The sequence below is a fragment of the Asparagus officinalis genome, chromosome 7, assembly GCF_001876935.1.
Source record: "Asparagus officinalis chromosome 7, Aspof.V1, whole genome shotgun sequence".
Classification (NCBI taxonomy): domain Eukaryota; kingdom Viridiplantae; phylum Streptophyta; class Magnoliopsida; order Asparagales; family Asparagaceae; genus Asparagus; species Asparagus officinalis.
Window position 1 is genome coordinate 51696482 of NC_033800.1, and position 12791 is coordinate 51709272.

General features: G+C 37.9%; 1 protein-coding gene across 1 annotated transcript; it reads right to left on the bottom strand.

Moving 5' to 3' along the window:
- On the bottom strand, positions 612–1376 carry LOC109847137 (uncharacterized mitochondrial protein AtMg00810-like). Its single transcript, XM_020416381.1, has one exon. It carries the CDS (start codon positions 1374–1376, stop codon positions 612–614), a length of 765 nt encoding a protein of 254 aa, XP_020271970.1.

Sequence of the window (12791 nt, forward strand, 5' to 3'; positions counted from 1 at the left end):
GCTTGTGCGTGCGCGTGTGCGTGGGTGTGTGTGGGTGTGCGCGGTTGTGCGTACGTGCATGTGCGTGTTTGTGTGGGTACGTGTGCACGCGCATGCGTGTTCTGCTCATATTTGAGACTTGCTTTGAAGCTTGAAACTATGTATATACATAATTAATTCGGATCCCCTTAATTATCACAAAAAAAGACAAATAGTGAAGAGATCATTACCTTACCACAATCATAAATTGTCAAGGGATAGCTATCGTTTGTCTTTGAATGCAAATTAGAAATGAGTACAATTTATGGGGGTATGATACTATCAGAAACAAAGCAAATCAAGAGAATAAAAGATATTTGTATTCATTGGTATTGTGGTTTATATATACAATGTGAGTAGTATTGTTCAATTACTCTACTGGATGTGGGACTAAACGAAAGAGGCTATCTATGCAATATTTAACACCCCCCCCTCAAATTGCAGTTGGGTTAACCAAAGGTAGTTTGCCAAGAAGAAATAGATAACGTTATATTGTGTGAGCTTTGGTGAATAGATCTACTAGTTGAAGGTCAGTATTGACATAGGAGAGAGAGATTGTGCTAGCCAGGAGATGATGATGAGTGAAATGACAGTCAATCTCTATGTGCTTCATGCATTCGTATAAGACAAGATTGCATTCGTAAAAGCCAGATGATCTCTATTGTTGTAGATGCCATGACGTGATATTCTGATTCCGCACTAGAGCGAGAGATAACATCATGTTTTTTAGATTTCCAAGATATTTGAGAGTCACCTAGGAAGATACAATAGCCAGTGGTAGATCTGTGATCGGTAGTGTCGCCTGCCCAGTCAGCATCACTATAGCCACGAAGGATGAGTGATGATGACGCTGAGAAAAACAGTGCTCTGCATAGTGCCTCACAAATGTAGCGTAGAGCACGAAGCAATATTGATTGATGAGGATAGTGAGGTGCTGTGACAAATTGACTGAGGACATAAACTGCATGAGAGATGTCAAGTCTGGTGATAGTGAGGTAGACCAAGCTTCCTACAAGATGTCGATATTTAGTTGCATTAGAGAGAGGATCACCATCGGTGGTGTTGAGTTTGACGTTCAGTTCAAGGGGCGTCCGAGCTGGTTTGGAATCTCTTGTGCCTGCACGATTGATGATGTACTCAGTGACAAATTTCTGTTGATATAGGTGGTAGCCACGTGGTGTTTGAGTGATCTCCAGTCCGAGGAAGTAATGTACATTACCTAGGTCTTTCATTTTAAACTCTTGTTGGAGGTGAGATTTGATCTGGTTGATAGTCGATGGATAGTCATTAGTAATGATCATGTCATCAACATAAAAGAGAAGGATGGTGCGTTGACCATTGGAGGAGGAGATGAACATTATTGGATCATTTTCACTTGGATGAAAGTCAACCGGTTGCATAACCTATATGAAATGGCGAACCATGCACGAGGTGCTTGTTTAAGACCATAGAGAGCTCGGCGAAGGTGATAGACGAGACCTTTGGAGTGAGAGAGTCTAGGTGGAGTCATGTAGATATCCGCAGTGATGTCGCCGTGCAGAAAGGTATTTTTGACATTCATTTGATATAATGACCATTGTCGGGAAGCAACAACAGTGGGCAATGTTCGAATAGTAGTCATTTTGACAACTGGTGCAAATGTCTCCTCATAGTCCACACCATATTGTTGTGTATAATCTCGAGCGACTAACCGAGCCTTATGACGCTTGATGGTTCCGTCTGCTCTAGTCTTGACCTTGTAGGTCCATTTGCAACTGATAGGGCTCTTTCTCGATGGACGATCTCATGGGGTACGTTATGAAATATCTAGGCGGTGCAATTCCCCATAGCACGTACGATGGTATCATACAGATCATAAGCTCGATTGGCGATAACTACGATGCTAGGCAGAGCAATGTTCATGTACCTTATTTTTTCTTATATGTATAAATTAATTTTTGTTTAATATGTTATCAAACGCCATATAATTATTTTTCAATTGGACCTTCAGAGTGGAGATATTAGAGGGAGCAGCACCCGTTCTCGTAACCGGGATAGGGATGCTGCCGCCGCCGACGATAGCTGAGGTTTTTTATTTTTTAATGTAATAAACAGTTTTATTTGTTATAGAACTCTACTTTTATTCATGTCGTGTACCCTATCTTATTCATGTATGTTGCTAGTGTACATGTTGTTGGATGTATATATTGGATGGAATTGGTTGATGTATATTTTGGACTGAATGGTTGGATATGTGCATTGTGTATAATAGAATTGTTGGATATGTGCATTAGATGGTTTGATTATATTTGGTTATTAATGAAATTATTATGAATTTTGATTATATTTGGATGGTTGAATTTATTCATGTGTATAATGTAATTATACAGGGAATTGAAAATTGTAATTATTTTGTTTTTTGCTGAAAAAATATTAACCTAGACGGAATTTCTGTCTAGAGTGATTCAGCCTTGACGGATTTCTGTCTATGTTGGCTTTATTATAACCTAGATGGATTTCCGTCTAGGTTGTCAACCTAGACGGTTATGTTATTTTCGTTAAGGTTACTTTCCGTCTAGGTCGGTCAATCTAGACGGATTTTCATTTAGTTTGCCCCGACCTAGACAGAATCAGACTAGATGAAACAAACTAGACGGAATTCCGTCTACGTGCACTAGCCTAGACGGAAAATGTAGCAACCTAGACAAAAAGTTCTGTCTAGATTGCTTGTTTTTCTACTAGTTGCTGGCAGGTGGGTTCACAATGGCGGCGACAATTATCTAGTGTTTGATGTTCATGTTCGCGTGAAAACTGCGAGGAGGAGAAGCATTGCATGTGGGAAGAAGAGAAGCATGTGAGGGGGCTTGACTTAGGTAGGACCACGCGAAGGAATTATGTGCATGGTGAGGTGAACATTAATTCAAGTGGGAAAATGATTCATGTGAGGATCTGATGAATGGATGAAATTGGAGTTTGGTGTATAGATTTATTTTTAAATTCAGATCATTGGTTGAGGTTAGTTGGTGTGTAGAATGATGAATCGGAGGCATATTTTAGCGATCCAGGAGTCCATTTCTAAGTTTTGGAGTGCTCTAAATGCGATGGAAGAGTTTGATTTTTCAGATGTTGCTCAAATTGATCAGAAAGTGCTGAAAAGTTTTAATAATGATGACAAGACAAATCTGATAATGGATAATGTGAACGAGTATGTGACGGATAAGACTGGTGTAAAGAATCAGACGTGGTTCTAATAATAGAGTTGTTAGCATGTAATTATTCCGGAGTCATCGCAGGAGCATGAGTTGGTCGGTGTGTTGCCTTGAGGAAGATAGTGCCAAATTAGGCAGAGCTCACAAGAAGGCACTGTTGAATGACACCCATGGAGATGGAAATAGTAGCATTGGACTACGAGAGGTGTAAGACGATGAGTGCTCATATTCGATCCAAGCCAAATAATGGAGGAGATGAAGGCACCCAGCTTGTAGTGTGGAGTAGAAAAGATACAACGATATAGTTTAAGACGAACGATGTAGGTGGAGCACAAGGACAACAAGCCGGAGGAGGCTATTGTTAGGCTCAAGTTGGGAGGACAAGCATGGTTGATTTGCTTCTAATGTTAGAGGTGACAAAGATCTCTTGGTGCGCACAAGAGATGTGGAGGCGCCATATTGAGGTAGATGAAAATGAGGTCATAGGAGCATCCAGGTTGGAGTATAGGTGTTCCAATTAGGAGTCTAGTTGTTTCATATTGAAGTACAAAAGGAATAAAAAACTCTAGCAGGAGAGACAAAGTTTCAAGACCGTAATGGTAGATCATCGAGGTGGCTTGGGAATCAAATTCAATATGGAGATTGTTGAGATTATATCTTTAATTCTTTGTATACTTTCATGAAAATTAGATAAGGCTACAGATCTATCATGATTAGAAGATTGAGTCTCATCATAATTAGAAGTTTGTATCCTATTCTAATTAGAAAGTTTGGCTAGGGGTAGGGTTTTGGTTTCCCTATATATATTCTTCTATTATTAGAGGAAAAATCAAAGGAGAGAGAGAGAGAGAGAGAGAGAGAGAGAGAGAGAGAGAGAGAGAGAGAGAGAGTATATATATATATATATATATAAGAGAGAGAGAGAGAGAGAGAGAGAGAGAGAGAGAGAGAGAGAGAATATATTTGGAGAGAGAGCCAATATTCTTATAATCCATGGTTAGCAGAAGTTGTAGCCTAATTCAAGAATATTGTACGAGAAGTGAGAGTTTCGTAGTCTTTTATCCATGCAAAAAATTACAACAGCGGGAGAAAGTTTCGCAGTATTTGTCTGTTTAAAAGATAATAATGGTTGGGTTCAGGAGAGAATATGAGAGTTGATTATATATGTGAGATTGAGAGATTGAGAGACGAAAGTTGAGTGGTTTCTCTCTGATACATAGTGGATTTCTCATGTTGTTGCCCCGTGGATGTTGGTCAAAGTTGGTCGACCAAACCATGTAAATTTCGGTGTTCTTTCTTCTTGATTGTGGTTATTTTTATCTTGTGAATCGTTGATTGTCTTCCAAGTTGAATAGATCGTAGTAGGCAGGGACTACCTAAATTCCCCAACTCCAAGGAGGATATTTCTGTAGTTGGGAGTCATAACTCACGACTATCATGGTCATCATCTCCACTCCTTTGGCACATTTGCCCACATTTGTCTCCTCCTGAGCATGAAACGTTAGCCTTTTGATCGGACTACGTCTTGTCTTATCTATATTTTGGACAGATATCTTGTTAGAATTTGTCTGTCTTCATGTAGTGCTAATGTTTCATGGAGCAATCACTTATTCTCCGTATCTTTCGAGTCTCTTTGGCGGTTGTTGGTCTCTCTTCAAAGAGTCAACTCTTCCTCTATTTTTCGTGTCCAACATGCATACAACATTTGTGCACATAAGTTAGCTTCTTTTGCTTGCAGATATTAACGTACATTCTTCTCAAAGACGCTTGAAAGTCCTGATTAGGGCTGAGCATGGTTCGGTCTAAACCGAAAAAACCGACCGAATCGACCAGAAAAAATCGGTTTTATGAGTAGGGCGGTTCGGATCGGTTTGAAAACTTTTCAACCCGAACCGACCCGAACCGACCCGAACCGACCCGAACCGACCGAATATAGTGTAATACTACTCATTCTGATCTCAAACCCTACCTGACTCGTCCCCAAAGAGTCAAAGACTCAAACCCTAAACTCATTTTCTGAATCATTATAGGTTAAAAACAATATCATTATATCAATGTTTAATGCTCCATAATCTCCTACTTTGTTGATATATTTTTTCCTTTAACACAGTTTGTTGTTTGATAAGAAGTTTGATGAAGTTAGAACCGAATAAACCGAACCGAACCGCACCGAACCGAACCGCACCGAACCGACTTGTAACAGTTTGGTTCGGTTTTGAATTATAGACGGTTCGGTTCGGTTGTTCAAATTTTAGTAAAAACCGAACCGAACCGAGGTTCGGTTCGGTTGTTCAAATTTTAGTAAAAACCGAACCGAACCGACCGTTGCACAGCTGCCGTTTAATAAAATTTTTAAAATTCATAAAAAAGGAAACAAATATGAGCACTAGTTTTTTTTTTCTTTCTCAAGAAGAAGACATGTAGTGAGGGAGAAGTCATGCATCAAACACACTGGCGACAAAAGGAAGACGGAGTTCAATTGGCCTGCAGATGCAATATCCATCACATCCCCTATATCTACAATTCTATATAATCTTGTTCAATTGATTCTTAACATACAAGATGAGCATTAACTGCTTATAAGCCTAATGCAATTAGAAAATAATGTCAAATGAAAATTTTCTGAAGAGAGAGAAAAACAGAGAGTGTCTTTAGAAATTTGGATACTAACTTTCTAATATTAGAAATTAATACATTTAACCTATATGAAAGGATATCCTAACTGGATTGGTTGTATTTGTTTAGAGCAGCTTAAGAAGATTTCTAAAAAGTATCTTGTATATTGGAAAAGACAAAATGACTAAATGACCCTTAAATTATTGACAAACTCTTAAGTTTTTCCTTAAATTACTGATTCACATATTTTCCTCATTAAATTATGTGTATGTCTTTAATGTAGTCATTTGGTGAACCCACAATCAAATATTCAATAGATTGATTGTGTGACAATGTCACTTTGTATTTAGTGTATTTCTTGTGATTCAAAAGAAAAAAAAAATCCCATTCCAAAAAGCAGATAATGGATAAAAGGTATTGGGAGAAAAATGGTTGAGAGTTTTCTTTGGTTTTGGTGAAAAAGGAGATATAATGATAAAAACTCATGAATGATGCAAAACAAAATAAAAATAAAATAAAAAATAGAAAACACTCTCACATTATTAGTCTATTAAAAATTGATATGTTAGGAGGGAAGTTGAGAGTTCACCAAAACTTTAAGAATGAGTTAGTTACTTTGACCTATTGTAAATAAAAATATATTTGGATTCCTAACTTAGGAAATCTAGATTTCCAATAATAATGATAAAACAACTAGAAAATGTAATATATGAAACAAAATTGTAAATTAAAAATTACATAGTATTCCCTCAAATACTGTAGGGTCTTGCAAAATGATCTTTCAAGTTAAATCATGTTACATTTGAGGAGAATATTCCATCAAATCTAATGATTGGAGGCAAAGTGTCTCTTTTACTCTTCTATTATGTTGTGCTGCCCATTTTTAATAGGTTTAAACTCTATACCCTCCTATAAACCCAAATCCACTGGAATCCTTTCTTCTCCAATGGTTAGAAAAGACCTAACCCAACGTTGAGTTTCACAATAGTTAGAAACATTAGAGAGAGGGGAAATTTGGTGATTGAAGATGTTGTCTTGGGAGTTAACTCAACCATGATTAGGCTTTTGAACTGAAATACTAATAAAGAGACCATTTTGTAAGAACCTATAGAACTTGAATGACTAATATGCAAGTTCTAAAATTTGAGGGACTAATGTGCAAATTATTGATCATTTAAGGGACTAATATAGCAGAAAACCCATTTAAATAGAGTGCAGAATGGGCTCACAGAATAGTTTTTTCTTCCTTTTAAAAAAATATGTTTTTATTGTGTATGTGTGGCAAAATTTGAATCTAAATTGTTATGGCATCTTACAGTCTTTTGTCCTACATCAAAACTTTGAAATCATCATGAGGAATTTGGGTTATGAATTTTTATTTATGGATGTTTGGCTAATTGAAAGTAAATTGAAAATGTGAAAGTTACTTTGTTGCAAGTGAGAAAGTGTATCCACGTCAACCTGCAAGTGAAATATAGTGTTTATTTGTAAAACCAAATTATTAATGAAAGTAAAAAAAATTAAAGATGATGTGGCAGTATCATTTTATTTATTTATTATTTTAATATTATAAAATTGTATTATATTTTGATGATCTTTTGGTAGCTACAAATAAATGAATTGAAATGTGAGTATTATTCATTAGATAAAATTACTCCTTTACTTGTTTAACAAAAATAAGCTACTTGTAAAATTTATTTATCTTGCCATCTAGTACTCATTTAATGGTTATAAATTCTTTTACATGTTATATATTTTATATAGCGTTTTTAGTAATTTGAGAACTAAATTAGAAATAGTAAGAATTCAAGGGACTAGAAAAGGCTAAAAAATAAAGTGAGGTTTGAAAGCTCGAGACCGCGTCAGAGTGTAGAAAAAAAAAATTCATCAGGTGCTATATGTTTACAAAAAAATGAAGATTAAAAATTATTTTCTAATTGATTAAGGCGGTCCTCACTTTACTTTCACATGACATTGGCATTTTTTTTAGTGGAAGTAGAATACGCTTTAAATCCTATAAAGCATATTTTTTGTATTTTCACTTTCATATATGTACTTTTATAATAAAACAAACACATCAGATGATAAAAGTAGGTTACTTTTTTACTTTTACTTCTCACTTTTATACATACTGTAATAATCATATCCGTGCAAACCATTTTTAGGTTTTTTTTAATTCTTGCCTTAAATATTTAATATTTTGAAAGCCCACAAATCATTAGCGTTGCTCTAGATCCCACAAATTTGAACATTTATAATGAAGCGAAGCATGGGCCGAGAACTTTGTGACTTACCCGTCACCGGCAAAGAAGACTGGCCCAAAAATAATGAACGTAGAGTCGGGCCACAATAACATGGGCTTGTAGAGTGTCCTTCCTCAGGTCCAGTATCAAGCTTCAGACAGAAAAAGCAAATTATGCAAATACGAGCGTTTACACCCGATCCTTGGGGTTAGACATTGACCAGAGAAAAAAGCAAAGCAACCGATAAAACACGCGCTACTAAGGGATTCGGATCCTCTCCACTACAAAAAAAATAGTGGAGGGACCACTACATAATCACAGCCATTGATTATCTAGTTGATGGTTATGATTTTTTCTTTTAGTGCAAATTAGGAATGAGTGCAATACACGGGGGTATGGTAAGTGTTAGATTTAGATTGTATCATAACCGCCTACTAAATAATCAATGCTTGAGATTAAAAGTAGTGGTCTCTTCACTACTTTTTTGTAGTGGAGAGGATCCAAATCCGCTACTAAGTAACCCCTAGAACTAATTAAAAACTCTATTTCACTGCATTTAGTTTCTTGTGGCTCTACTTGAGTTGCAGTTCAGATTTGTTAGTTAATTCCTTGCTTTAATGCAATGTAATGTTCTCACATTTTACTGATTTCCAACCAATTAAGGGTCAACTCCTATCGGACAGGTGCAGTTTAAATTATTTGCTTGTTCTTGAGCTCATTTCGCATCATTTTAATTTAAATTAATTTCACAGAAGTAGTAGAAGTAGATCACGACAAGATAGTACTATCTATCATTTAGGGGGTGTTTGTTTGCATGCAAGTGAAAGATGAAAGTGAGAAAGTTACTTTCATTTAACAATTAAGGTGTTTGTTTTCATGTAAGTGGTTATGAATGTGAGATGTAAGAAAGTTGCCACATAAGATTTAATGCAATTTTGACTTCCCCTAAAAAAGTGGTGAAGTCACATGAAAGTGACAAAAAGGTAAGTAATTTAATTAAATGATTTTAATTATATTTTCTAATTAATCTTATTTTGCCACGTCATCTTCACATTGCACTTTCGATAATAATTTAATTTTTCAAACAAACACTGTATTTCACTTGCGTGCTGACATGGATGTAAAAGTCATTTGTAAAAAAAAGTAACTTACATATTTTAAATTTACTTTCAGATTGCCAAACACCCCCTTAGGGTCGGTTAAGTAGTAAAGTATCGCTCTGACAAACCAATACACCAAACCGCCTTCCAATCATTATGGGGTGCGTCCTTCTTAAGATCGCATGATCGTAAGCTGTGTTATCTATTTTCCAATTAGGAGGGGCTTTCTCTCATTAGAGTGTAGTCTTTATGATCTATATCGGAGAGTTCAGTCCCCCTCCTATGATCTCTCCGTAATCAATCAACAATCTACAAGATAGAAAATAATCTCAACTAAGAAGAAAAAAACACCAAGATTTACATGGTTTGGTCGACCGGCTTTGACCTATATCTATGGGACAACAATACGAGAAAGTTCGACCTACATCCACATGTTAAGAATAAGAAAATTCCACTATGTATCAGGGAAAACTACTAAAGGAACCACTCAGCTCTTATCTCTCAATCTTTCAACATCAGATACATAATCAACTCTCATATTCTCTCCAAAATCATCTCCTTACAATCTTTTAGATAGACAAAGTCTACAAAATGCTCTTCTAACACTGTAATCTTTTGCATGGATAAAATCTACGAAACTCTCTCCTCTTGCACACTATTTTTGAATCTGCTTTACGCCCTCTGCTGACCTAGAGGCTTCATCTTTCTCTTCTTTCCTTGATTTTTTCCCTCCAATAATAGAAAACTATATACAAGAAAACTAAACCCTAGAAGGTATGGTGTGTTGCACGCCTTTGCAAAAGCATGCTCGCACACCGAATGAATTTGTAAGCACGAGAGAAGAGAACCAATCCACACACAAGCAGCTCGGATACCAATTGTTGCACGCCTATGCTGAAGCGTGCTCGACAACCAAACGAGTCCGCGAGTCACGGGAGAAGAAAACCAAACCAAACACAAGCACAATTCAATCCAAAATAGGACAAATCAAACCAAACACAGAGATATATGTGGTTCGGCAATTTGCCTATGTCCATGAAGAGAGGATGGAGAGATTCCACTAAATCAAGAAGAGTACAAAAGGGTTACAGCTCACAAAACTCATAAATAAACCCTAAACCAAAGCTCTCTCCTTGCTTACAATATCTCCCTCTCACAATGCTCAGTACAATCTTAAATCTCTGTTAAAACTCTCATCTCTTAACCCTAGAAATGAGTGTTTCTAATATATATCAAAATCCAATCAGAAATGGAGCAGGAAACAAAACAGCCTAATATCCGCTAAGTGGTCGACCGCCGAACCCCAAATCGCGGTCAACCGCCAAAAGTCCAGAGATTTTTGTGTCTCCTGGGTTTGGGCGCGGTCGATCACCGAATCCATTGCGATCGACCGCCAAAAGTCCAGAGGCATACTCATGTTTCGTGCATGTTTACGGTCGACCGCCATGCCATGCGCGGTCGACGCACGGCGGTCGACCGTGAAACCTGCAGATTGTTCTCCTGTATTTTCTCCTGAACTTCGTTGGCGTTTTTACCGTTCTCCACATTAGCAAACGTTTTCCCAAAACTTAACCGACACCAATACTAACCAAAATGTCATACTTGTTGTGTCCAGTACGAAGTGGAATAAATCCACGATAACGAACTCAATCCACAACAAGTCGGGAACCCAAATGAGAATGCGAAAAATCTCCAAATGTCGGTATCATCACATCAAACCGGCTGTATCAAATTGACTGCCTACATACCCCCTCTCCCAAGGGATCAAGCCGCCCTTAGTTCATCCAAAAGGCCGTCAATAGCCTCAACAAACAAAAATGTGCAACAAGTTCTGACAATGATCAAACTTGTTGCTCGGAACCCCCTTAGTGAGCATATCCGTCGAATTAATCTTTCTGTGGACCTTCACAATTTCCACATCGTCATCTTCAAGAATATCCCGAATGATGTGATAACGAACATCAAGTGCTTCGTCCGTGCATGAAAAATGTAGTTCTTCGCCAAATAGATAGCATTCATGCTATCATAATGAATAGTGACGGATCTCTGCGATATACCAAGTTCCTCCAAAAGTCCCCGAAGCCAAATAACCTCATTCACAGCCTCCGTAATCGCCATATACTCTGCATCCATTGTAGACAAAGTCACCGTTGACTGTAAGGTGCATCTCCAACACACCGGTGTACGGTTCAAAGTGAACACATACCCCATCGTAGACCAGCGCTTATCCAAATCCCCGATAAAATTCGAATCAACATAGCCAATGCACAACTGCCCACCTGTAGTGTCCTGCTCAAAAACCAAACCAACATTGAGCGTACCTCGAATGTACCTCAAAATCCATCTCACGACGTCCCAATGACCCACTCCTGGATCGTGCATGTATCTAGAAACCATGCTCACCAACTATGATAAATCTGGCCTCGTACATACCATCGCATACATCAAGCTCCCAACTATGCTCGCATATGGAGTCTTCGACATCAACTCTCGATCTTTAACTGTCTTTGGTGAAAGGTTAGCTGAAAGCTTCAAATGGGCTCCCAAAGGTACACTAACTGGCTTCGTATCCATACTAACGTTGAATCGCTGTAGAACCTTCTTCAAGTAAGCTACCCGTGTCAAATAAATTCTACCCTTCTTCTTGTCTCTGCCGATCTTCATCCCTAAAATACGTTTAGCCTCACCCAAATCATTCTACTCAAACTTATTTGAGAGCTGAATCTTTAACTCATCTATAGCAGACCTGGAAATAGAGGCAACCAATATGTCATTAACATAAAGCAACAAATAAATATACGCACCTCCTTTCAACTTACGAAAATACACGCAAGGATCAAACTGGCTCTGAGTGTACGAATGACCAAGCATAAAACTATTAAATCGCCTATACCACTATCTAGGAGTCTGCTTCAAACCGTATAGCGATTTCTTTAACCTGCAAACCAACTTATCCTTCCCTTCATCTCAGAATCCCAATGGCTGGGTCATATATATTTCTTCATCAAGATCACCATGAAGAAATGTCATCTTCACATCCAACTGATCTAACTCCAAACCATACTGTGCCACCAAAGCTAGCAAAATCCGAATCGAAGAATGCTTTACTAATGGAGAGAAAACCTCATTATAATCAATACCTTCCTCCTGTGCATAGCCCTTCGCAACCAACCTAGCCTTAAACCTCACTGGAGTGCCTTCAATGCCCTCCTTCTTCGTGTATACCTACTTGCAACCAATCGCCTTTCACCCTTTTGGAAGCTCAACAAGCTCCTATGTATCGTTCTCATGAAGAGACTTCATCTCCTCTTGTATAGCTACTTGCCACGAATCAGCCTCCGAACTCTGATCGGCCTCTCTGAATATAGTAGGCACCAACTCATTGATACTCTCCACCGGAAGTACATAAGCAATTACTGTATCGGTATACTATGCTGGCATCCGTATGTCTCTCCTCTGTCTCCGAACTGCAATAGAATCCTAAACCTGAGCCGTCAGTTCCGGATCCTACACATCTGTACCTGTAGCCCCCAAATCACCATCGTGCTCGCCTAGCATCACCTCAGTCGGTACCCTAATGGATACTGTACTATCTGGATAATGTGGAGCTAAATCGATCTTCACCA